The 25,870-nt window shown below is 38.0% G+C and overlaps 1 protein-coding gene across 6 annotated transcripts in view; it reads left to right on the top strand.

Moving 5' to 3' along the window:
• Positions 1 to 25,870, top strand: part of RFC1 (replication factor C subunit 1) — an 83,265-nt gene that overhangs the window by 28,452 nt on the left and 28,943 nt on the right. For 3 of the 6 annotated variants that reach the window (XM_033421668.2, XM_033421669.2, XM_033421671.2), the window contains exons 5-11: positions 15,423 to 15,664; positions 16,510 to 16,587; positions 19,881 to 19,958; positions 21,119 to 21,206; positions 22,265 to 22,539; positions 23,274 to 23,381; positions 24,451 to 24,630. In XM_033421668.2, the coding sequence (XP_033277559.1) occupies positions 15,423 to 15,664; positions 16,510 to 16,587; positions 19,881 to 19,958; positions 21,119 to 21,206; positions 22,265 to 22,539; positions 23,274 to 23,381; positions 24,451 to 24,630 (1,049 nt within the window). Of the gene's footprint in view, positions 1 to 6,929; positions 6,958 to 15,422; positions 15,665 to 16,509; positions 16,588 to 19,880; positions 19,959 to 21,118; positions 21,207 to 22,264; positions 22,540 to 23,273; positions 23,382 to 24,450; positions 24,631 to 25,870 lie in introns of those variants that run through there. The other 3 variants (XM_033421670.2, XM_033421674.2, XM_033421672.2) reach the window with 2 other exon arrangements.

Consider the following 25,870-nt stretch of genomic DNA (forward strand, 5'->3'; position numbering starts at 1 on the left):
TTATTTTAAAATATTTATTTATTTATTTACTTTGGGTGTACTGGGTCTTAGTTGCTCCATGTGAGCTCTTAGTTGTGGCCTGTGGACTTCTTAGTTGTGGCATGCATGTGGGATCTAGTTCCCCGACCAGGGATTGAACCTGGGTCCCCTGTGTTGGGAGTGCAGAGTCTTACCCACTGGACCACCAAGGAAGTCTTGGAAATAACCTAACTTTAGAAAATAACCTACTAAGCAACTATACTCCAATAAAAATTAATTTAAAAAGTTAAAAAAGAAAAGAAAATAACCTATTTAACCTACTTCAGGTGCTTTTGGTTGTACTATTACACAGTTCTTTAGGCTATATTGTTATACAGATCTTTAGGCTTATCATTTAGCTCCATGACACACTTTTCATCATCACTTTGTTTGATTAAATTTGTCTTCTATTATGTATTGATTTTTTTAAAGATTTTTTTTGATGCGGACTATTTTTAAAGTCTTTGTTGGATTTGTTACAGTGTTGCTTCGGTTTTATGTTTTGGTTTTTTGACCGCGAGGCATGTGAGATCTTAGCTCCCCGACCAGGGATCGAACCTGCACCCCCCTGCATTGGAAGGCAAAGTCTTAACCACTGGACTGCCAGGGAAGTCCCTTATTGATTTTTAAAGTACTTTAACTACATTAGTTTCTCATATTACAGGAAAAGGAAAAAAATTGCTTATACATATCTTCATAGCTAACCATTGACTGTAGTAAAATGTTCTTGTAGGCTGGTAAAAATCCAAATACTTGTCGTACTGGGTAAATATGTTTACTTTTAGTTGTTTAATGAAGTGAGAGACCTTGAGTTTTGTTTGACACAGGTGACCTTTTATTATGCAGTTTCATCAGGGGCTGCTTGTGTTTGGTTGAAAATGGTGGGGCTTTTCCCAATCTTGAGAATTGTTTATGATGGATAATTTAAAAAAATTTTTTATTGGTGTATAGTTGATTTACAATGTTGTGTTAGTTTCACGTGTACAGCAAAGTGAATATATGCGCATATATATATGTCTCCACTAATTTTTAGATTCTTTTCCCATACAGGTCATAACAGAATATTGAGTCTAGTTCCCTGTGCTATACAGTAGGTCCTTATTAGTTATCTCTTTTATACATAGTAATGTGTATATGTCAATCCCAATCTCCCAATTTATCCCCTCCCCACTTGCCCCCTGGGTAACCATAAGTTTGTTTTCTACATCTGTGACTCTTTTTCTGTTTTGTAAATAAGTTCATCTGTACCATTTTTTTGGATTCCACATATAAGCAATATCATGTGATATTTGTCTTTGTCTGATTTACTTCACTTAGTATGACAATCTCTGGGTCCATCCGTGTTGTGGCAAATGGCATTATTTCATTCTTTTTTATGGCTGCGTAGTATTCCATCATATATATGTACCACATCTTTTTATCCACTCCTCTGTCAATGGACATTTAGGTTGCTTCCATGTCTTGGCTATTGTAAATAATGGTGCAATGAACATTGGGGTGCATGCATCTTTTCAAATTATGGTTTTCTCCAGATATATGCCCAGGAGTGGGATTGCCAGATAATATGGTAGTTTTATATGTAATTTTTTAAGGAACCTCCTTACTGTTCTCCATAATGGTTGTACCAGTTTACATTCCCACCAACAGTGTAGGAGGGTTTCCTTTTCTCCACACTTTCTCCATCTCTCTACCCTCTCTTCAGCATTTGTTATTTGTAGACTTTTTTTTTTTTTTTTTTTTTTTTTTGCGGAGCACAGGCTCAGCGGCCATGGCTCACGGGCCCAGCTGCTCCGAGGCATATGGGATCTTCCCAGACTGGGGCACGAACCGGTGTCCCCTGCATCCGCAGGCAGACTCTCAACCACTGTGCCACCAGGGAAGCCCCGACTTTTTTTTTTTTTTTTTTTTGTGGTATGCAGGCCTCTCACTGCTGTGGCCCCTCCTGTTGCGGAGCACAGGCTCCGGATGTGCAGGCTCAGCAGCCATGGCTCACGGGCCCAGCCGCTCCGTGGTATGTGGGATCTTCCCAGACCGGGGCACGAACCCGTGTCCCCTGTGTCGGCAGGCGGACTCTCAACCACTGCGCCACCAGGGAAGCCCTATAGACTTTTTAATGATGGCTATTCTGACTGGTGTGAGGTGGTACCTCATTGTTGTTTTGATTTGCATTTCTCTAGTAATTAGTGATGTTGAGCATCTTTTCATGTGATTTTTGGCCCTCTTTATGTCTTCTTTGGAGAAATGTCTAGTTAGATCTTCTGCCGATGTTCTGATTGAGCTGTTTTTTTTTTTATATTGTATTAAAAAAGTCCAAACAGGAGCTGTTTGTATATTTTGGAGATTAATCCCTTGTTCGTTGCTTCATTTACAAATATTTTCTCCCATTCTGTGGGTTGTTATGACTGGTAATTTTTATTGAGCATATAATTCCATAGGCTGATAGTGTTCTTGAAGTTATAATTATTTTGGGGACATTAAGTGGGAAAAAATTGGGAATGTGGTGTTCTCCAGGTTACCATGTAATATCAGTGACTTGTGACTCGGGAAAATAGCAGCAGAAAATATTATTGGGGAATGTGTGTGCTAATTTTTAGTGACATACAGCTTTGTGTACCAGATAAATAGGAATAGATTTCTGTATAGGATAGAGAACTTCTCTTAGATATTTTCAGGGAAACCCAGTGTGGCTGAGACAGAGAATTTCCTTGAAGTGAGAGGAAACCTAAGAACTGTGTATTATATTTCTTTCATTATACTTGTTCAAAAATTAATATGGATTTAAAATCAATATTAAAAAATTAATAATACTATTAATATTTATAGTTTTTATAAGACTATAAAAGAAACTAAGTTTAGATTTTTGAGGATGAGTATTTAGATTAATATTATTCAGAATTACCTAAGTAACACATTCTCACTGAAAAAGAAACAATTCAGATAAAAAATGTTCCATTCCTTCGTCCATCCCTTTTGCCCTACATAGCTATATAAATTTAAAATATGTATATATATACACACATGTATATTTACATATATACACGTATTTGAGAGTGGCATCTTGTAACATCTCTGCAGCTTGCTTTTTCATAACTTAATGTCTCCTTCCCTTCCTTCTTCCTTCTCTCCTTTTCTCCCCTCCCTCCCTCCCCACCCCTCAGCCTCTCTCTCTTTCAATACAGAAAGATTCCTATCTCATTCTTTTAAACTTCTGCATAGTGAATTTTAATAGTATGCATTTAATTTTTCTCATACTCTTATTTTGGATATTGGATTATTGATGTGAACATACTTGTTTATGCTTCATTGTAATAGAACATATTTAACCATCAATAAGTGGACAATTCACAATGAAGAATATTATCACTTAAAAGAGAATAGAATTTCTTGAGGTTAAGTGGCATTTGTTTTAAGGGTGTAGTTTATTCACCTGTATTATGAAGAATAGAAGGGGGTTCCACTTTGTGCTTCTCAGGTCCAGAAAAGGGACTTTATGTTTATCCTTATTAAATTTTTTTTCTGAAAATTTTTTTCTGAAACTCTTACGTTTTTATCTTGTTAGCTTCCAGGGTTTTGTATTCTGATTCTGTCATCTTTTTTTTTTTTTTTTAATTTTACATTTGAATAGTTTCATTTAACAATATTAAATTCTCACTGATTTATTTATTTAACAAACGCGATTGTTCACTGTTTGTGCCCAACAGCATACTGGACAATCTATGAAATAGATAAGAGAATAAAGTTCAGCCCTGTCTTCAAGGGCTTAAATTCTACTGGGGAGATAAGCCTTTTACATAAAAATTGTAATACAAGGAAACAATTAACAGTGATAAAAATATCTTCCAAGGATATTTGGGCATGAGAGAGGTAACTTTTATTTTGGAAGTTCAGGAAACATTTCCTGGGAGAGAGAGAAATTTGAGATAAACGTCAAAGGTTTTGGTAGGATTTAACATGGAGATTTAGGTATTGTGTATACTAGAAAGGAGAATAATGTGAAGTTTGGAAATCAGTAGTGCTATTTCATGTGCATTATTCACTACTTTCTAACTTACAGAAAGAGGAAAATCTACTTAAAAAAATTCAATTTATAAACTTTCACAGATTTACTTACACCAGATTAATACTACCTAGTATTGTGTCGTACCTTGTATTTTCTTAATTACAGTATCATCTGTGTAGGAATCTCTTACTTTACTTGAAACCTCTGTGTCCATGTGAAAGGCAGGGAGAATTCGACCTTAATAATGTTAACATAAATTTTGTCTTGTATACTATTATAAATTTTTTTCAAAACACTTCTATACTGACTTCATGGAATGGAATAACATTATTTATTATATGGCTTATATTTCCTGTCTCATTTGATCTTCAAAACTACCTTATATCAGAGCTGACTTGCTTTAAGAAAACTTACTCTCAAAGAATCAATTTTCAATCTAAGGTTGCACAAAGCTTCAGTGTGAAAGAATCCTGTAGTTCTTTGGATGCCCCTCATCCACTTATTTTTTATATCATCTGATTTCATATCTTCTACAGATTTGATGAACCTATCTGTGTATTTGTTTCTGAATCATTAGTAAAATTGTTTAGTATTAAGGGACATGTAAAGAAACCTTTTTCAAAATTGACATGATCGAATATCAGCATCCTGGATACAGCTTTTCAGTTTCTTCTGAAGAGCTTTGCAATTAGTTATGAATCTCAGAAAACACTGTTACGTATCTTGTATTTCTCCATCTTGCCAGAAATCAGTGCTTCTTAATCGAGGGTGATTTTGCCTTGCAGCAAAAAATCTGGCGTATCTGGAGTGCTATTTTTGGTCATCACAACTGGCGGATGCTGCGGCATCTAGTTGGTAGAGGCTAGAGTTGCTACTACACATCCTACAGTGCACCAGAGAGCCCCCTACAACAATTATTTGGCTCAAGATGTCAGTAATGCAGAGGTTAAAAACCCTGCCATAGCCTATCGGAAGACAATTTGGTAGATGCTTTGTTACAGTCCAGACATCCCTGTTTCTAATATTCATCTCATCTACTAGTCCTAAAGAATAAATGATGGCTCAGGCCAGCATAGTTTAATCTCAGTGAATCTCTGTCTGCTTCTGTTAAATACTCTCTTTTTGGTTTTGTTTGTTTTTTATTTTAATTTTTTATTGAAGTATAGTTGATTTATAATGTGTTAATTTCTGCTATACAGCAAAGTAATTCAGTTATACATATATGTACATTCTTTTTCATATTCTTTTCCATTATGGTTTATCACAGGATACTGAATATAGCTTACTGTGCTATACAGTAGGACCTTGTTGTTTATCTATTCTATATATAATAGTTTGCATCTGCTAACCCCAAACTCCTGCTCCATCCCTCCCTCCTCCACCTTGTTGTTTATCTATTCTATATATAATAGTTTGCATCTGCTAACCCCAAACTCCTGCTCCATCACCCCCCTCCCCCTTGGCAACAACAAGTCTGTTCTCTATGTCTGTGAGTCTGTTTCTGTTTTGTAGATGAGTTCATTTGTGTCATTTTAGATTCCACATATAAGTGGTATCATATGGTATTCGTCTTTCTCTTTCTGACTTACTTCAGTTAGTATGATAATCTCTAGTTGCATCCATGTTGCTGCAAATGGCATTATTTCATTCTTTTTTATGGCTGAGTAGTATTCCATTGTGTATATGTACCACATCTTTATCCATTCATCTGTCGATGGACATTTAGTTTGTTTCCATGTCTTGGCTGTTGTGAATAGTGCTGCTGTGAACACTGGGGTGCATGTATCTTTTTGAATTATAGTTTTGTCCAGATATATGCCCAGAAGTGGGATTGCTGGTTCATACGGCAGTTCTATTTTTAGTTTTCTGAGGAACCTCCATGCTGTTTTCCATAGTGGTTGCACCAACTTACATTCTCACCAATAGTGTAGAAGGGTTCCCTTTTCTCCACCCCCTCTTCAGCATTTGTTATTTGTTGACTTTTTAATGATGGCCATTCTAACTGGTGTGAGGTGATATCTCATTGTAGTTTTGATTTGCATTTCTCTAATAATTAGCCATGTTGAGCATCTTTTCATGTAACTGTTGGCTATCTGTAAGTACTCTCTTTTTGCCCTGCTCTTGATATTGTTGTGTAGAACTGTAACCAAACCTTTCTCCTTCTATATTTCTGTACTTGGGGATCTGCCTTTCTCTTTTCGACAATTAGGACTCCATTTCTCCTCTTTGATCTTTAGAGACTTCTTCCATTTTATATGATGATTCAAGGTCACTGATATCCTTTAGCAAGTTCATTCCCAAATTCATTTTGACTAAAGCATCATTATAAGAGCTAGATGCTTTCTTGTAGTCTTTTTTCCCTAGTTTGCTCTTCAGTCCCCTTTCAGTAGTGCATATTATGAGACCTGAAAAAAAATTCAGTGGCATATGAAGAAGGAGAACTGAAAAGGACATAGTGAATAATGAAGCACTAGAGTATCTGGAATGATTGTTGAGTGTCTGAAACATCTTTGAAAATGAACAGACTGTTGTTTTCTGGTGACACATATTTTGTTGTCAGGTACTTGTGAAAGTATGAGAGATACAGGATTGTATTCGAGAATGCTAAGGAAGTAGGATTATGTTATGAAAATGTCATTAAGCACTAATAAAACAATATACAGGTGATTTATACTTGGTCTTAGCATAGAAACCAGCATTGTTATGTCCTCTCATGTGCGGGGAAGTGGAATGTGAATGGAAGTGGTGAATCGCATTGCTGAACCACTCCCTTAACTCTTCCGGTCAGTCGAGTTTTCCTTCTGTTGCCGGTTTCATGCTTTAGAGTTGTAAGAAGCTCTGGATAGTGTACCTGTGGCTAGTTGTCTAAGCCCTCCCTCCCCTAACCCTGAACCTCCTTTTTCTTTTCCTGTGAGATGCAGTGGAGATGGAGGAAGGAGGTGAGTAAGTAGTAAAATGTTCCACTTTCTTCTCCTGCATTGTTTTCTTAGTAATTGAAACCAGCTGTGACTTTCCATGGACTGTTCTTCCTGCTCTGGGGAGGACTCTGTATGGTAGATAACATCACAGCACAAGCCAGTACTTTTTTCTCTTAATGATAAATATCATTACTTAGCTACCTCACTAGACCTCACGAATTATTAAGTCATTTTATTCTTAAAATATAACTGACTCCATTTGATTCTAAGAGGATTTATTAGTAAAGAATCATGATATCTCTAAATTTCTTGATTAAGGATGAGCAGTTTCAGTTTTATTTCATTATACTGAAATATATCTGATTCACCACATAAATCATTCAGTGATTCACCCCAGAATGTCCGATTCTCACACCCCATAAGCGGTGCAAAGATGATATGTGTAGTTTCTTTTCCAACCACTTAATTAACAAATATTTATTGAAGACTTGGAATATGCATATGAACCTTTCTCTATGTCCACACCAAAATGACAGTTTGGATTTTTGACTCAAGGAAGTATTGAAAAGGAAGTTAGTAGAAAAAGGCTCTAAAGACTCAGATTCCCTTTTTAGTTTTTGACTTGTTGCAAAATAAATTATTTTTAATCTCTGTAACCAGATTCTCTAGGATGGTCTCCATTAATTTGGTTTCTGTGTATTTCACACTGAGGGAAAAAAATTAGAATCCCAAACTCTCAGCAGTAGGAACTTCAGAATTAGATTTTTTTAGAGACCTGCACATTATTTTCTTGCTCTTTCATTTGTTATCCTTTTAAATAAATGAATGTATCTAACTCAGAGTGGCAAAGCAATCTTTTCTTCCAGGCAATTCCTCTGCTGTATGTTGGATAATGCTAGTTTACGTGGTGATTCTTACCACATTTGAGGTTATGTTGTATATAAATAAAAATAAATGGTGTTTTTATAAGGAGTCAGATATCCTGGGGGGAGGTTCTAAGTGTTCCGTTGCCCATGATTTTCAACTAGGTCACAGAAATTTGACTTAGATCTATTTATCATTATTTTAAGTTAATGTGAAGAAGAGAACACAGTTTTGCCTTTGGCTTCTGACAAGGCAGAACAAATTTAGGCTCATTAGGAAACAAGAACAAATGTTAAAAAAGAAAAACAACCATAACTTTATTTGGGATGTTTCATGTCTACACACTGTGTAGAATCGTAAAATATTTATTTTACATAAGGATGGTCACAGCCTTATAGTTACAGGTCCATGTAACTATAAGGACTGTGGAGAAGTTCACAAATCACAGGGCACTAAATAAGCATTAAATCAAGCAGGTCAATATTTTTTTTTCCTTTTTGCATAACTGTATTTCACTAGAATTGCTCCTGCTTTCCAAGGGGACTTGGAGAACCATTTATTTTGTGGTTAGTAGAGAACAAAGCACCTTGTATATAATTTTTGCTTAGTACAGTGAAAACATACTTGAAATTTCATGCAGAATATTTCCATATTTTTTCTTGAAAATTACATTTTTACTCAGTATTTATGAAAATGTTTATAAAGTTATGTCTGTGTTTAGATGTAGTATATTTTTGGGATCTGTAGCTTGAAGACATTGTTAACTTTAAACCCATTGTAAAAAGATCTCTAGTAGAGAAGGCTATGGAAAGAAGCTCTCTTTTAGGAGTGATGTTTAAGGCTAACCTAAAGAACAAAGTGATGCATTTTTGGTTTTTTGCCAGCTTATTTTTACTGTTTTCATAATTTTTTTTTGAGCTTTGAAATTTGGGCTTAATTTTTTATGACGGCATGAATTCATTGTATGACTAGATCACAATGTATATAGCCCTTCCAGTTTTAATTATTTTTGTTGCCTACATTTTTAATGTTTTTAGTAGTGTGATGAATATATTTGTATATAAATGTTTGTCAGCACCTCTCATTATCTCTAAGAATTACTATGCTAAAGGTTATGAACTTCTTTAAGGTTCTAGATATATTTTGCCAAATTGCTTTCTAGAAAAGTCATACTGTTGGGTTGACCAGAAGGTTCGTTCGGGTTTTTCGTAAGATGTTACGGAAAAACCCAAACAAACTATTTTGGCTAACCCAGTAGTTTACACTTTCATTGTTAGTGTTTATATTAGTACAGATTTATCACATTCTCACCAGTATTGAGTATAGTAGCTACAAAATCTATGTGACTATCCACAGATTTTTCACAATTATAGAAGGGAAAATCTTAAAAGAGTTTGTCTGGTCCAACATTTTGCAGAGGACAACGAATCCCAGATAATTAATTAAAATAACAATAGAAAGCCGAAGTCAGGTTAGCATTTTAGTTTTCTGGACTTCTGGTTCAGTATTGTTTTCACCAGAGAATACTGCTTTATTGTTTATTGAATGTTTATTATAACATGGCGAAGTACTATACTGGGCACTTTGATTTTTAAAAATCTAATCTTTCCAATAACCCAAGTGGTGAGTGGTTTGAAACTTTACCATTTGTAGGGAAGAGGAGCTAAAGAAGAGAACGAAGGCAGTCTTCAAACACTGAATGGGAAAAAAGATTAATTAGGGAAAATAGGTGGAATTCACAGGGAAGTGTTTTGGCTTAATGTAAGGAAGAACTTTTCTAAAGAATACAGTAGTGCTGTTCACCAAAGAAAGAGGAGGTCACGTTGAATTACACTGCTCCATTTTGAAAGTATTTAAGCCCAGTCTGCGTTTGCCAGGAATGTGGAAAATGGAATCCATGTATGGAATAAGAGAACTAGTTGACTAAAGATAATGCATTATAAAGAATGTGGTAGAGTACCTGGCATGGAGTTTAATGCTCAATAATGATAACTATTATAAACTAATTATATCATAAATTAGATAAAAAGATACCATGAAGTCCCTGAAGCTAGTGATAGAATAAGCAGAGATGCTAATAAATAATGAAAGAAGTAAGCAAAGAAAAATGGAGAGGAGGGAGAAACTAAAGCCAAACCTCTTCTGTCTCAGAAAGCCAAGGGGACGGAGAGTTTCTAGGAGATAGTCAATTTGTTGTAAAATATTAGATGTAGGTTAAAAAGAAAGAGAAGTGTAATATACAGATAAAAAAGATACGATGAAAGAAATGAAAAATCACCCACAATCCCCTATCCAGAGATAAAAGTTGATAACATTTGATTCTTTTCAGATCTTTGAACATGAATTTAAAAGCATATCTATAAATATATAGATGGGTAGATTTAGATATATCACTAAACATCTTATAATATCTGTTTTATCATTTAATACACATATGAATATCTTGATGTCAGTAAATATGGATATGCATTATAATTTTCTGTTGCTGCATAATTCATTACATGGTTGAACATAATAGTAGGTATTCAGGTTATTTGTTTTCTCACTTTATAAACAGTGTTCACTTATCTCTATCTTTGGTGCAACTATCATAGTTGAGGCTGTCTTTTTTGCCTAAACTGTATTAGTCCCTTAATTTTTCCTTCATCTTTTCTTGCCCTCTTGCAGTCTGTTCTCCATACTTTTTTCTGTTTTGTTTTGTTTTTTTTGTTTTTTGCGGTACGCGGGCCTCTCACTGTTGTGGCCTCTCCCCTTGCGGAGCACAGGCTCCGGACGCGCAGGCTCAGTGGCCATGGCTCACAGGCCCAGCCGCTCCACGGCATGTGGGATCTTCCCGGACCAGGGCATGAACCCGTGTGCCCTGCATCGGCAGGCGGACTCTCAACCACTGCGCCACCAGGGAAGCCCTCCATACTTTTGAATGGACAAATACCATGAATAGCATTTTTGTACATATATCTTTGTGTACGTGTTCATTTGTTTTGTTTTTTTTTTGGCCTCGGTGTGCAGCATGTGGGATCTTCGTTCCCAGACCAGGGATCGAACCTGTGCCCCCTGCAGTGGAAGCGCGGGGTCTTGCCCACTGGACCACCATGGAAGTCCCTGTTTTTATTTATTTATTTTAAATTTTATTTATTTAACTTATTTATTTTTGGCTGCGTTGGGTCTTCGTTGCGGTGCGCGGGCTTCTCACTGCGGTGGCTTCTCTTTTTGCAGAGCCCAGGCTCTAAGCCTGTGGGCTTCAGTAGTTGTGGCTCGTGGGGTCTAGAGTGCAGGCTCGTTAGTTGTGGCGCACGGGCTTAGTTGCCCCGCTGCATGTGGGATCTTCCTGGACCAGGGCTCGAACCCGTGGCCCTGCATTGGCAGGTGGATTCCTAACCACTGCGCCACCAGGGAAGACCCCCTGTTTTGTTTTTAGACTAGTTAGTTAGAAGTGGAATTGCTGGGACTTTCCTGGTGGTCCAGTGGGTAAGACTGTGCTTCCAATGCAGGGGGCCCGGGTTGGATCCCTGGTCAAGGAACTAGATGCCACATGCATGCTGCAACTAAAGATCCCGCGTGCTGCCATGAAGATCCTGCATGCAGCAACTAAGACCCGGTGCGGCCAAAATTTAAAAAAATTAAAAAAAGAAGTGGAATGGCTGGGTCCAACTAATGGGTATGCATATGTGAGGTTTTGATACATGTTGCAAGATTGCCCCCCCATAAAGATTTTTTTAAATTTACTATTTAAAAATACTATTGCCTATTGCGTATGTAAAGGTCCCATTTCCCTACACCCTTGCCAACAGTCTTTTTAATCTGATGGTCTTAGAAATTCTTGATCTCACTAGATTTCATGCTCATCTGTTACCTGTGAATATTTATGAGATCGCTGGAGAAAGCGTTAAGCTAGGGATTGCAAATATCTACAATACCATTGTTTCCCTTTCTGAGTCTATACCAGATATCAGTGATTGATCTAGTTTGAGTTAATTGCTTAAGGACAGTTACAATATTTTATATACTAAGGAAGTTCTTGAGTGTGGGGGAAGAACTATAACAGAAAAACGTAGTGGTTGACTTGGTCCATTCAGTTCTGGGATTTTCTGTCATACTGCTTGTACACATGTTACTGCTTTGGGCATTTTTAAAGTGAGGGAGAAACTAGTAGAAGACTGTCATTTTACAGATACAATTTAATTTTGTCCTTTCTCCATTAAGGAAATCCTTTCTTCCCAGAAGTACAGTTGTTGAATTCAAAACAAACCAAGTAAAAATTATAAAATTTAATAAGCTCTCGATAAGATGGAAAGTCTTGTCTTGTATACACTAGATATGCTTTTAACTTTGCACTTACTGCCTAAGGAGATATATTGGATATCTATACTTAGGAGGTTCCAGTTTTGTGGCTTTCTTATTTTATTTTATTTTTATTAAAGCCAGGATATCAGCAATGTTATTATTATTTGTTAAAATAAATAAATTTATTTATTTATTTTTGGCTCCATTGGGTCTTCGTTGCTGCACGTGGGCTTTCTCTATTCGCGGCGAGCGGGGGCTACTCTTCATTGCGGTGCGCGGGCTTCTCGTTGCAGTGGCTTCTCTTGTTGTGGAGCACGAGCTCTAGGTGCGCGGGCTTCAGTAGTTGTGGCTCGCGGGCTCTAGAGCGCAGGCTTAGTAGTTGTAGCGCACAGACTTAGTAGCTCCGTGGCATGTGGGATCTTCCCGGACCAGGGATTGAACCTGTGTCCCCTACATTGGCAGGAGGATTCTTAACCAGTGCGCCACCAGGGAAGTCCCAGCAATGTTAATTTTGTTTTGAATCTTCTTTTAAGGGCATTTCATATAATTTGTTTTGACTGCTAAGGTAGAATAGTTTGTTGTTGAATGCTACTGGTTTGGTTATCTACAGCTTAACTGTGTCTACGGATTTAAAATAGACAAACCTTAAATTATAAAAAATTGGATTTCAGTAATATAACAATTCATTATGTTGTTTTCTTAGAGAAGAGGGAAGGAGTTTCAGATTATATTCTCAGTGGTTACTAGGACTGTTATGAGTGATTTGCATGGCTATGGTACCTAAGTGGAATGGGGATAATGTCACCTAGCCTTTGCAGAACCATCTGAAGCAGATGGCAGAGGCAGAGAAGGACTCGTCATGTAGGAAGAACAGATATATAAGTGACTAAACTTAGTCTGTTGACTCTTGTCAATACATGGATTGAAATCTGGTATGTGTATCAAGCCTTGGATGTGCTTAGAAAGATTGATGAATGAATTTTTAATTTAATCTTGAAGGTAGATTGGCTATAGTTGAAGATAAGCAAACAAGTATGCTTTAACTAAAATCTTTGGTTGCAGGTTAAGAAGAATACCTAGCTTGTTGTAAGCAAAATGGAATTTATTAGAAGGCCATTGCTGAATGTCATTGAATGCAAAAATAAACCTTTAGCACCTTAGTTTAAACACATTAGTTCAGCAAACTGATCAAGGGTAAGATTCACCCCACCTTGTTCAGGTGCTCACTCCTGGTCCAGTTTGTGATGGCAAGGAATATGGAACCATCTAATAAATACATCTGTGGTTATTGGAGGCCCTTGGAGGGTGGAGTGGGGTGTAAGTCCTTAGGGAAAGTAGGCTTATAGTGAACTGTATGGACATCCTCAGAGGTGTCTACTCTGCTCTTGCTTTAAATAGTGGATTACTTTTTACATTTAGTACTCAGAAACCTGTAAGTTATTTATGCTTTGTAAAGTTTATAGTTTAATTTTAATATAAATATAATAATTAGAGAGTAAGGCTAAATCCTTTTTGATTTTTACATATCTTGGATACTTTTTTGTTTGAGATGGCAGCACCTAGGAACAGCACAGTGCTTGGCACGTATGACCCTTAGCAAACACTAGTAGTTGAATGAGTACTTGGGAGGAGGTAAGACCCATTCATGTGTGGCCTTGAACACCAAACTTATAAAGTGAACCCTCCCTCCCCCACAGTGACCTGACCTAGTCTTCACGGCTGCCTTTTAGATTTTTCTTTTTATTGGATTTCTTTTGTTATTAGGCCAAAGTAAAAAGATTTTTATCTTGTGAATCACTGAATCAAACAACAAAGTTTACTGAGGCCCTTTTGAGGTGCATTTTTGGGGTCTTTAATTATCTATGCATTGTCATGAATGCTTAGAAAGACTTTTTTTTTTTGTGGTACACAGGCCTCTCACTGATGTGGCCTCTCCCGTTGCGGAGCACAGGCTCCGGACGCGCAGGCTCAGCGGCCATGGCTCATGGACCCAGCCGCTCTGCGGCATGTGGGATCTTCCCGGACCGGGGCATGAACCCGCGTCCCCTGCATCGGCAGGCGGACTCTCAACCACTGCGCCACCAGGGAAGCCCTAGAAAGACTTTTAAAACCAGATGTTCAATGGAAACTTTTTGGAAAGAAAATGTTACAAGACAAAGTGTTTATAAAGTCTTCAATGAATGGTTAGATATTGCTAGATACTCCACCTTCGATGAATAGCTAGACTCTGACAACTTCGTAACACCTCTGCAAATACCACCCTAGTCCGAGGCTTCAGCATTTCTTCTGGAACTGTGTAGAATATCTTCCTAAATGGTCTCCCTGCATTCGCTTTTATCCCTTGACAGTGTGTTCTCCAAAGGACATGACTTAAGTTGGATTACGCACAACTCTGCTGAAAATTCTCTGGTGGATTCCCATTCTAAAATAAAACCTAAAATTCCTTCTGTGATCTACAGAATTCTATGGGATTTGGCCTCTACCTCTCTCACCTTAACTCTTGTGGTGTACCCCCTTCATTCTGCTGCAGTCACAGGGACCTCCAAGCACACTCAGTTTAAGGCTTCTGCACTTGTAGTTTTCATTGCCTGAACATTCTTGCCTGAGGTAACTTCATTTCAGGGCTCTGTTCAAATGTGGCTTATCAAAGAAGCTTTCCCTGACTACCCTATCTAAAAGAGCACCCTTCGTCACTCTCTAATTCTTTCATTCTGTCTTACTTTTTTTTTTTTTTTGCGGTACTCGGGCCTCTCACTGCTGTGGCCTCTCCCATTGCGGAGCACAGGCTCCGGACACGCAGGCTCAGCGGCCGTGGCTCATGGGCCCAGCCGCTTTGCGGCATGTGGGATCTTCCCGGACTGGGGCACAAACCTGTGTCCCCTGCATCGGCAGGCGGACTCTCAACCACTGCGCCACCAGGGAAGCCCCTGTCTTACTTTTCTTCATAGCACTTATAACTTGACAGTATATGTTTATTTATTTCTGTATCTGTTTCCTCTTCTAGGTTCCAAGCTCCATGACGGCAGGGATTTTGTCTTTTTTATTTGCTGGTGTATCCTCAGTGCCTAGCACATAATGGATGCTCAGTAATTATTTGTTGAATACATGAGTAAATATACACGTTTGTGTACTCTGGGTAGTAATTGGGGGAGATGGTGTATTCCAGACCTGGCACTGGTAAATGTGAGGATAACTGTTGAATTTAGGAGATAGGAAGAAAAGAAAATCATTAGCATCCCATAGCACTTGTATATTTTTTATAAAGTTGGTGGAAGTGGTTGCTTTTGTAATTAGAATTGATATTTTATCAAGCCATATTTGGTCATATTTCATTTAAGATGAAGAAGATGACTTTGTGTGTAAGAAGGCAGCCTCTAAATCAAAAGAGAATGGAGGATCTCCAAATAGTTATCTTGGAGCATCAAACATGAAAAAGAATGAAGAAAACACTAAGACACTAAACACTAAGAATAAGCCTTTGTCACCAATGAAGCTTACCCCCACATCAGTGCTTGATTATTTTGGAACTGCAAGTGTCCAAAGATCGGCTAAGAAGATGGTGGCAAGCAAAAGAAAAGAGGTGAGTGTTCTACAGGCAAGCAAGAATGTTCAGGATTTGTACCCGTTCAGTTATTAATAAGAGGTGAAATTGGATTTTATGAATAGACCAGCATTTTATTGATGAAAATAATTTTCCTGTGATTATGGGTAAAATGTAATTGCTATTATGTTGGAGGACGACCAAGTTAGAATATCACACATTTAAGTTTTTGATATTTGAAAGTGAGAAAAGATAATTTAAATCATAAGAATAAATTGTGATTCTTAGAATTTAAATACTCAGAATGCAAACTCATTTTACCCTTGACCTCAGACAATATAATTGTTCCCAAATGAGGTCATGAACACATAACTTAGAATAGAGCCTCCCTATGCTATGCTTGTGACCTACTCTATTTTGGCTGATGTTGGATTCATCTTTTCCTGGACATTTAGGAAACAAATACAGACAAGTTAGTGAAAGTAGTTCCCTGCGTGGAAGCCTGCCGAGCAGTGTGTGTGTTGATTTCATTAGTACCTCCATTAGACACTGTAATCTTTCTCATGTGTTGGTGTGCCAATGTTCTGGACTACTTCTGAAGCGAAGACATTAGTCTCTAGGGTTTTTTTTTGGGTACTTCTTTTGAACATTTCAATAGAATTAAGTGAGAATCATCTGTCTGTAGCATATTTGCTTGTTAAGAAATTGGATGTGGTCACGGAGTAGCCATGAACATAATTTTTTGGCTGGTGTGCATTGAGTCTGTTTCATAACTGGTACATTTATCTCTCATTGGTGTATTTATTTAGCTATAGTTAAGAAAAAGCACCTTACTTTGAACTTAAGGTTTATGCTGATCTTGCTTGATTTTCCTTGAAATATAGCCTTCACAAAATGCAGATGATTCCAGATTAAATGATGAAGCCATCGCCAAGCAATTGCAACTTGATGAAGATGCAGAGGTATTAGCATTTTCTTTAGATTTCATTAGCACCTTGAGGTTGTCACTTGCTATTTAGTCTACCCAGGCAGGCAATTAAGATAGTTCTAGTTTCATTTTGGGTTGAGCCTCATTGTAAGAGTTATGTGTAAAATAAGTTAAAATCTAATACTATATGAAAATCTAAGTTTATATAAAAGATAAATGATGAGAGCAGGGGATAACTAAAGATTTATTATTAGATTTCTTTGAATGGAAGGCTCCTTTAGAATAGTTAAAATAATTTAACTTGGTCATATCTCTTCTCTTTCCCCTCTGGGCAATCTCATCTACTCCTCTGGCTTTAAGTACTATGCATATGCTGGTGATCTCTAAATCTGTCTTCAGTTCAGAGTGCCCTTTGTAGTGAACCTGTTATGTTCATTCAGTAAGTATTTATCGAGCACTTACTGAGTGCGTGGCACACTTCTAGGTGTTAAGGATACTGAAATTAAAAAAAAAAAAGTCAGATCATTATAAATGCCACGAGGAAAAGTAAAGGAATAGATGTTTGGTGTGATCAGTGGGGTTATGAGTGTTCTATTTGAAATACAGGGGTTAGGAAAACCCCTCTGAGGAAGTGACATTGGGGCACATAATTCATGATAATGGTGAGCCATGGGGCTTCCTTCTACCTGGAGGAAGGTTTCCTCTAAACATAGAGAATAGCAGGTGTAAGCATCCTGAGGTAGAAATGTTTGAGTTTGATGAGTTTGGAAGAAATGGCCAGCAGCAAATCCTGTTATGTCATGACTGGTCTTTGGTACCTACCAGAAGGACTTGGGATGGTAAGGAGTTTGGATTTTAGTCTCTGTGAGATGAGAAGCCATTGGAGTATTGAATAGAGAAATGACATGACTTTTGATGGCTCTTAAAAGAAAATTATTCTGGCTGCTCTGAAGCTAAAGAAACCACGGTGGGCAAGAACAAAAGCAGATCATTTTGGAGACTGTTAGGGTAGGGGAGGTGAGAGAAGATGTTGGCTTGTACCAGGATGGGGGTAACGGAAGAGGTAGTGAGAAGTGGTCATCATCTGTATATGCTTTGAAGGTGCAACCTTCAAGTTGTTGCAGATAGACTGGATGTAAGGTATGAGGGAAAGAGAAGATTTAAAGGTGACTCCATGTTTTTTGGCTTGAGCAGCTGGGTGAATGGTGATATCACTTTTTTTTTTTTTTTTTTTTTTGCGGTACGCGGGCCTCTCACTGCTGCGGCCTCTCCCGTTGCGGAGCACAGGCTCCGGACACGCAGGCTCAGCGGCCATGGCTCACGGGCCCAGCCGCTCTGCAGCATGTGGGATCCTCCTGGACCGGGACACGAACCCGCGTCCCCCACATCGGCAGGCGGACTCTCAACCACTGCGCCACCAGCTAAGCCCTGGTGATATCATTTATTAAGGCTGGAACACTGGTACAGGAAAATCAAGAATTCTGTTTCGCACATAAGCTTGAGATGCCTAATAGGCTTCCAAATGGATATGCAGAGTGGGTAGTTGGGTAGAAGAATATGGAGCTCAGGGGAGAGGTCTAAACTGAAGATGTTTATTTGGGATCATTAACATTTGAATGGTATTAAAACCAATGTAACTAGATGAGATCATGGGGAGAGAATGTAAACAGAAAAGAAGTCTCAGGATTGAGCTCTGGGGCACTGTTAACAATGAGAGGTCAGGAAGAGAAGGATGATCCAGCAGAGGAGATTTAAAGAAAGTGGCTAGTGAAGTAGGACAATAAGGAAAGCTTGGTATTTTATGTAAGCCAAGTGAAGAAGGTATTTCAAGGGGGAGTGTTGTCTCTGTCAGAGACTTTAGACCTTGGTACCTGCTGTTTGAACCTCCTTCCTGTTTATTAGCTTAAGTGCCACTTTCTCATATTCCCTAAACTATGTTAGAAATCCCTTCTGTATGCCCTGTAGCTACTATTAACGTTTATTTGTGTCTTCTTAAATTGCTATTTCAGTGTCTTCCTGTATGTAGACTTTAAACTCTACCTACCAGGGCTGTTTATGTCTCAACTATTGTGACATCAGTGTTCATCTTAGTGCTTGGCAAAGAAGAGGCTCTTTTTTTTTTTAAAACATCTTTATTGGAGTATAATTGCTTTACAATGGTGTGTTAGCTTCTGCTTTATAGCAAAGTGAATCAGCTATACATATACAAAGAAGAGGCTCTTGATAACAATTGTTTTGAGAGAACAGTATTCTAGTCTTCTGAAATATACTGACTGTTCACGTTTTATTAATTTGGCAGTTTATAGTTTGTGTTTTCAAAATCTTTTTCCATCTTATTGACGACACTGAATTTTATAAACTACATACAGATATCCACATGACTCAGGGTAGGACCGATGACCTAGGTAAAATCATGAAGTGATTTTTTTAGGGACCTGACTTCTTATCTGTCTGAAATACTGGAGGCTTACCCTGTCCTTTCCAAACCAGGTGTGGCAGTTTGTATCACAATCCTCTGTTTTCCCATTTCTATCACATTCTTTCAGAATCCTGTTTGAGTCCTGTTTCTCATATATAATGAGAAATACATTCTACTTCCACACATTCTCTTCTGGAAGAGCTCCATTTTACTGAAAGTAAAAATATTTGGAAATAACAGCCAGGTGAATGTCTGCGTGTTACATTAGCATTTTAGGAAAACTTCTGATATAATGACTTAAACTTTCAAAAATCAGGACAGATAAATTACTACTGTGTTGTACCCCTGAAACTAATATACTATTAAGTCTACTGTACTTCAATTAAAAAAAATATCAGAACAGATACATTTGAATTAGTAATTGAAAATAGAAGTTTGATGATATTAGTGATAGTTGCATTAGTATGTATCTTACTGTGTGTGCAAAGAAGGTATATAATTTTCTTGGTTTATAGATTCATTTCTTTGTGTGCCCCCCACATCCCCCACATGGCTATTGTTTTTCTGTTAGGATAGTGATTCTCTCCTGAACTCTTTTTAGAGTTTAAAATAAATAGAGATGAGAGATCTGTAAGTGTTGCATTGGGACCATTAAGAAAAAGCTAAAGACTTGGAACTTTATGCTCAATTTATCTATCAGGCCTGCAAAACTAGAAATATATGTTCTGCAGTCTAATTTGTCTTCACGAAACAAACTTGTGATACTCAGCTATTAAGTGAAAAAATGTCCTAGTTACTTTCTGGGAAATGTTTTTCCAGTTTCTTTTAAGTATCATGAACCACACATTTTAAAACTTTTCATTTACAAAAAGAAAAAAAGCAGCTCACTGTGTTGACACTTTTTACAGCTAGAGAGACAACTGCATGAAGATGAAGAGTTTGCCAGAACATTAGCCTTGTTGGATGAAGAACCCAAGACCAAAAAGGTGGTGTTTTACCAGGCTGTTTGCACTCTGAATATACAGTACAGATCAGTGTGCCCTTTCAGACCTGTGTAGTCTAGGCTCTGGAGATATAACCATGAATAACTCTGCTAGAGAGAAGCTAAATTATTTTCATTTATAAAAATGTTTTTGGAGAAGCTCATTGAGAAACAACTTCTTCCTAAAGGAAGGTTGATAGAGCCAAAGCTAGCCAAAACCCTTCTTCACAAAACAACAAGTTGTAACTTTTACTTACTGTCTGTCACAAAGGGGTTCTCATGTACTTGTTCAGAGAATAACATTTATAAAGATTCCAATGGAATCTAAAGTTTAATAACTTTAATATTAATTACTGTCTTTTTAAAAACATAATTTTGCTGTTTCTAGTTAGCTAACTTTAAGATCTGTATTAGGACAGTCTCAAATAATAATGAGTGTATTTTTGGGACTCTCTAAAAGCATCAAGATTTTTTTCTTTAAGCACTTGACCTCCAAATAATTAGCCTTATTTCTGTTGAATCACATTGTGTTAATATTGTCATTATCAATACCTGACTAAAAGATTTTACAGCAGGCAGGTATAACACAATAGGGTATGGTGGGAACTCTGTCATTTGAAATGCTTTACTTCATCTAAAGGCATTTAAATTAGAATTATTTAAAAAATATGCTGTGTCATGCACCCCAGCTTGTGACCTCTTTGTAAAATGGAGAGTTTTGAAGGAGCAGTGAAGAGAATGGACATTTTTTTCTCTTGAGAAAATACTCTTTATTTTTCTTTTGATCTTTAGATTGTTTTTAATTTAGTCTTTTGGGTTTAGATTTTAGTTTTTAACTGCATAATGCTAACAATTTGAGACTGGAGATGAAACCAGCAGAAACAAGGCTTTCATTTTCAGACTCACAAGTGGGGAACAACTGGCATAATTTTTTATAGATGTATTTTTTATACCCTTTCATCTGTTTCCTCATCTGTAAAATTAAAAGTACTAAAACACGTTTCATTTGCCCCAGAAATTTTGTGTATAAATGAATGAAAATTTATTGTATTGTTCCTCTACTTTGGAAGATGACCCTTAATGTTTGGTTGATTTTAACAACATATTTTGTGGTAACAGTTTTCCTGTTATTTGTCACATTTGACACTTTTTACGTTTTCTTAGGCTCAAAAGGACCCAGGAGAGAGAGAGACGTTTTCATCTGTGCAAGCCAGTTTATGTAAAGCAGAAAAACCTAAATATCCTCATAAAGGTAAAACTAGCAGAAAAAAGTAAGCTGGAACATTTATCTTTATCGAAGAAAATTCATGTAATAATTTTTAAACGTTCTGTTGAGTAATTGCCTGGTATTCTTAGATAGATACTTCATAGGAGTACTGGAGCATGTTCTACTTAGATACCTGGAAAGCTGTTTGGATATTAGTTGGTGTAGAATGCCTGTCTGCTCTGATTGCGAGAAATGTATCATAGCTCTTGGCTTCATGTTTATTTCCAAGTGTAGTGCAACTGTGTGGACTTCAATACATGAAGACAAAAGACTAGATGTTTCAGGCTCATAGAGTTGGCTCATAGTTATCCAGGTCATCCGAAGCTCTTCTGCTGGTTGTCTGTAGGTTTTCGGTTTTTTTTTTAGTGGTCCTGATATCTAGCCATCTGTTAATATAGATGGGCTTAATCTTATAAGTATATCTGTTCATATAATTTTAGTCTTGAAATCCCAAGATTCTTTCAGATTTTATTACAAACAGAAATTTTTATGTGACATATTTTAATTAGCAACTTTTCTGTGTGAATTTCAGATCATTGACGTTTATCTGTGGAATAAAGTCCATGTTCTCAGATGTAGTTTACCATATTATTTCAATTAGTGAGTAATTTATATTGAAAAAGGCAGATCTCTTAATTTGAACTGGTTATACAAAGAAGTAATATACAGATGTTTAATTTTTTTTTTTTTTTGCGGTATGAGGGCCTCTCACTGTTGTGGCCTCTCCCGTTGCGGAGCACAGGCTCCGGACGCGCAGGCTCAGCGGCCATGGCTTACGGGCCCAGCCGCTCCACGGTATGTGGGATCTTCCCGGACTGGGGCACGAACCCGTGTCCCCTGCATCGGCAGGCGGACCCCCAACCACTGCGCCACCAGGGAAGCCCCGAAGAACTAAAATCTTAATGTGCATGTTATGAAGTCACCATATGACGTTGTGTCCTACTAAGATTATTCAGTTTAAAAATGAAAAAATAATCTTGATATTGGGTATCATTTTCCAAAAACAACAATCATAATCTTTTCCTTCTTCCTAATAAAAACAGAAAAATTTTCAGATGACAGAAAGAACTGCAGTCCTAAGAAGCAAACTAAATGTGAAAGTTCAAAAGAATCTCAGCAACATTCCAGGTCATCCACTCATAAAATAGGAGAAACTTCTTCTCCAAAAACCAGTTCCAAGCTGGCACCACTGAAAAAAAAAGAAGAAAGTTCTAATAAAGAAACAGAGCCTATGGCCTCAAAAAGAAAAGAAAATGCCATTGAGTTGAAAGAGACAAGAACTCCTAAGAAAATCAAAAGTTCTCCAGCTAAAAAAGAGGTATAAGTTTTCTAAAAGCATATCATTTGGGGGCTGTGTGTTGATCTTGGTTTGATTGTTTTCAAGTTTTATTTCTAACTTTGTAAGTCATTATAGTACTTTTTTTAAAAAAAATAAATTTATTTATTTATTTTTGGCTGCGTTGGGTCTTTGTTGCTGCGCGCAGGCTTTCACTAGTTGTGGCGAGCAGGGGTTACTCTTCATTGCGGTGCGTGGGCTTCTCATTGCGGTGGCTTCTCTTGCTGCGGAGCACGGGCTCTAGGTGCACAGGCTTCAGTAGTTGTGGCACGTGGGCTCAGTAGTTGTGGCTCGCGGGCTGTAGCGCACAGGCTCAGTAGCTGTGGTGCACGGGCTTAGTTGCTCCACAGCATGTGGGATCTTCCCGGACCAGGGCTTGAACCCGTTTCCCCTGCATTGGCAGGCGGATTCTTAACCACTGTGCCACCCGGGAAGTCCCCCTTTTCGTTTTTTTTGCTTGGGGCTGGCAACTTGGCTTATACACCCAATCTACCCTGAGGTACGTGCCTTTAGAGAGAGTCAAAGGTTTGAGAAGGGCTGATGGCAGGGATGTTTATAAGCCAGGCACGTGCAAATTGTTGAGTACCTCTGTAGCTAAAATTGTTAATATCAGGACCAAACACTGAAGTGACTTAATGTTTATTTATTGATATGTATTTTTAATTTTACATTAAATTTGCATGACTTTATTCAATTTCCTCTCCCTCTCCCCAAAGTCTATAAGTCCTGAAGATTCTGAAAAGAGACGAACTAATTATCAAGCTTATCGAAGCTACTTAAATCGAGAAGGTCCCAAAGCTCTGGGCTCCAAAGAGATACCAAAGGTAAGAGTACTGAGAGGATATGTCATGGCCTCTGGCCTGTGGGTCCATGTATGTATTTACTATGTTTATAGTAGCAGAGAATTAATAATTAAAAATGAACAGAAAAGCCTTAGTCACCATCTTTACGAATTAGGAGATAGGCTACGGCAGTCACAAGATTAATGCTCTTTGCCTTCATGGTGCTTACGCTCTAACTCAGGAAAGAGACATTAAGTAAATTATTATTTAATTATAGTTGTGATATGTACCATAAGGGAACAATCCGAGATTCCTTTAGGGGGTGTAACAGAGGAACCTGGCCCTAAGAGGAGTTGTAAGTGGGGGAAAAGTATGACCAGATTTGCATTTCAAGGAGAGCACTCTGGCTGCTGAATATAGAGTGCAGTGGAGGGGGAGGAATAAATATAGGGAGATCAATTAGGGGAGGTGGTGAGAAATAATAGTGACTTGTCCAGGCTAGTAGCAGTGAAAGGGCTGAGAAGTGAAGTAGCTTCAATGGAAGAGGCAAAATCTGTAGGACTTGGCTCTCTTTGGCGCATGTCTTTTGTATTATCAAGTTAACTTTCCAATCAAGAGATTATGTGCTATTGCCTTTAAGTTGCTCGCAGGTTGTTAGATTTACTATCATAGGGGAAACAGCCAGAGAGAAGGGCAGGAGCTCAAACTTAGTTTTTTCAGAATTGAAACTTTCATTTTTTAACAATAGCAAGATATTCTGTAGGTACATTGCATCTGGTTGTTAAAGTGTTACAAGTTAACTAGTAGTTTAAATATTAAAAAAAAATGAGAATAGTATGAATGGATAATTTTAATACACTTTCCTAACCACGTTGGACGTATATTTTTTATTGCTGGTTTTATAAGTTTATTAAATGTTAACCTACATAAGAATTTCTCAGGATTTAATTTGTTCCTGCTTATTTGCTGTAAATTTCCTGTAAATTTTTTCATGCTGAGATTATTTATGATGTCAAATGAGAAAAATCAACTTCCTGCAGCTTTGATGCCAAATATTTCTTTGGAAAGCTGCCATGTAATTTCCTCTCTGCTTGAACACTTTGGTTTTTAGGGAGCTGAAAATTGCTTGGAAGGCCTTACGTTTGTAATCACAGGAGTGCTGGAGTCCATTGAACGAGATGAGGCCAAGTCTCTAATTGAGCGTTATGGGGGAAAAGTAACAGGAAATGTCAGCAAGAAAACAAACTACCTTGTCATGGGTCGTGATAGTGGTCAGTCCAAGAGTGATAAGGTGGGTACTGCTGTGTTCTCAGCACAGTGAAGTAGGCTGCTTGCCTTGGCGGGCTCTTCATGTGACCATATGTAGTATAATGTCCTTTACACGGAGTGAGATGAAGGAAAAAAATGGAAAAGTAATTTCTTCACTACATTATTTCTTCTCCACAGAAATGTTGTTTGGCTTTGACCCTGGGATTTTGGTTTTCCAGTTGAAGGCACAGTTCCTATTTACTTGGCTTTCTTAGCGTACTATTCTAGTCAAAATGTTGTTTTGAAGATAGAAGCAAATGAAGTTTTCTTCTTTTTCTAGTCCTAAGTGTACCTATATATGCTGCTGTGGACTCCATCTTAAGTTTTTTAACTGGAAGATCTTTTTATTGGAAGGTCTGTTGGGTAGTATTGCATTTAGTTCCAAGTAATAGAATACCTGACTAACTGTGGTTTTAACAAATAGCTGCTTATTTCCTTACCTTATGAGAATTGCAGAGGCAGGCAGTTGCGGGGGATGGTTCAGCACCTCAGTGATGTAGCTAGACTTAGTGCCATCCTCCACTTCTGTCTTCATGCACGTTGCCTTGTGTTGCAAGGTAGCTGCCACTCTCAAGTTCACATATAAGGCAGGAAATAGGGAGCAGTGACAAGATGTTATACTAGCTGTGACTGACCTTATAAGAGTTTTCCTGGAAACACCTCTTACAGAATTCCACTTAAGTCTCATTGGCCGGAGCTGTCACATGGCCATTCACAGCTACACGAGAGGGTGGGGAGGATGAGGACTTTTCTGATTCTCAGGCCAATCATAAGTCATCACTTGGAGATGGACACATTGGAGTTCTGTTAGCAGGGATAAGGTAGAGGAGAGTGTCTGCCAGCCGATATGGCTTTGACCTTTGTAGGGCAGAGGGAAAGGTAAAGCAATCCACAGAAGTGGCAGTGTGATACCTCAGGTGCCAACACACCACTCTTAGAGGAGGTATCTGTTATTTTCTTTTTTTTTCTTTTTTTTTTTTTTCCTTTTTTGCGGTATGCGGGCCTCTCACTGTTGTGGCCTCTCCCATTGCGGAGCACAGGCTCCGGATGCACAGGCTCAGCGGCCATGGCTCACGGGCCCAGCCGCTCCGTGGCACGTGGGATCCTCCCGGACCGGGGCACGAACCCGCGCCCCCTGCATCGGCAGGCGGACTCTCAACCACTGCGCCACCAGGGAAGCCCTATTTTCTTTCTTTTTAATGATACTTTTTCATGAACATGGT

This window comes from Orcinus orca, chromosome 4, assembly GCF_937001465.1.
Source record: "Orcinus orca chromosome 4, mOrcOrc1.1, whole genome shotgun sequence".
Classification (NCBI taxonomy): domain Eukaryota; kingdom Metazoa; phylum Chordata; class Mammalia; order Artiodactyla; family Delphinidae; genus Orcinus; species Orcinus orca.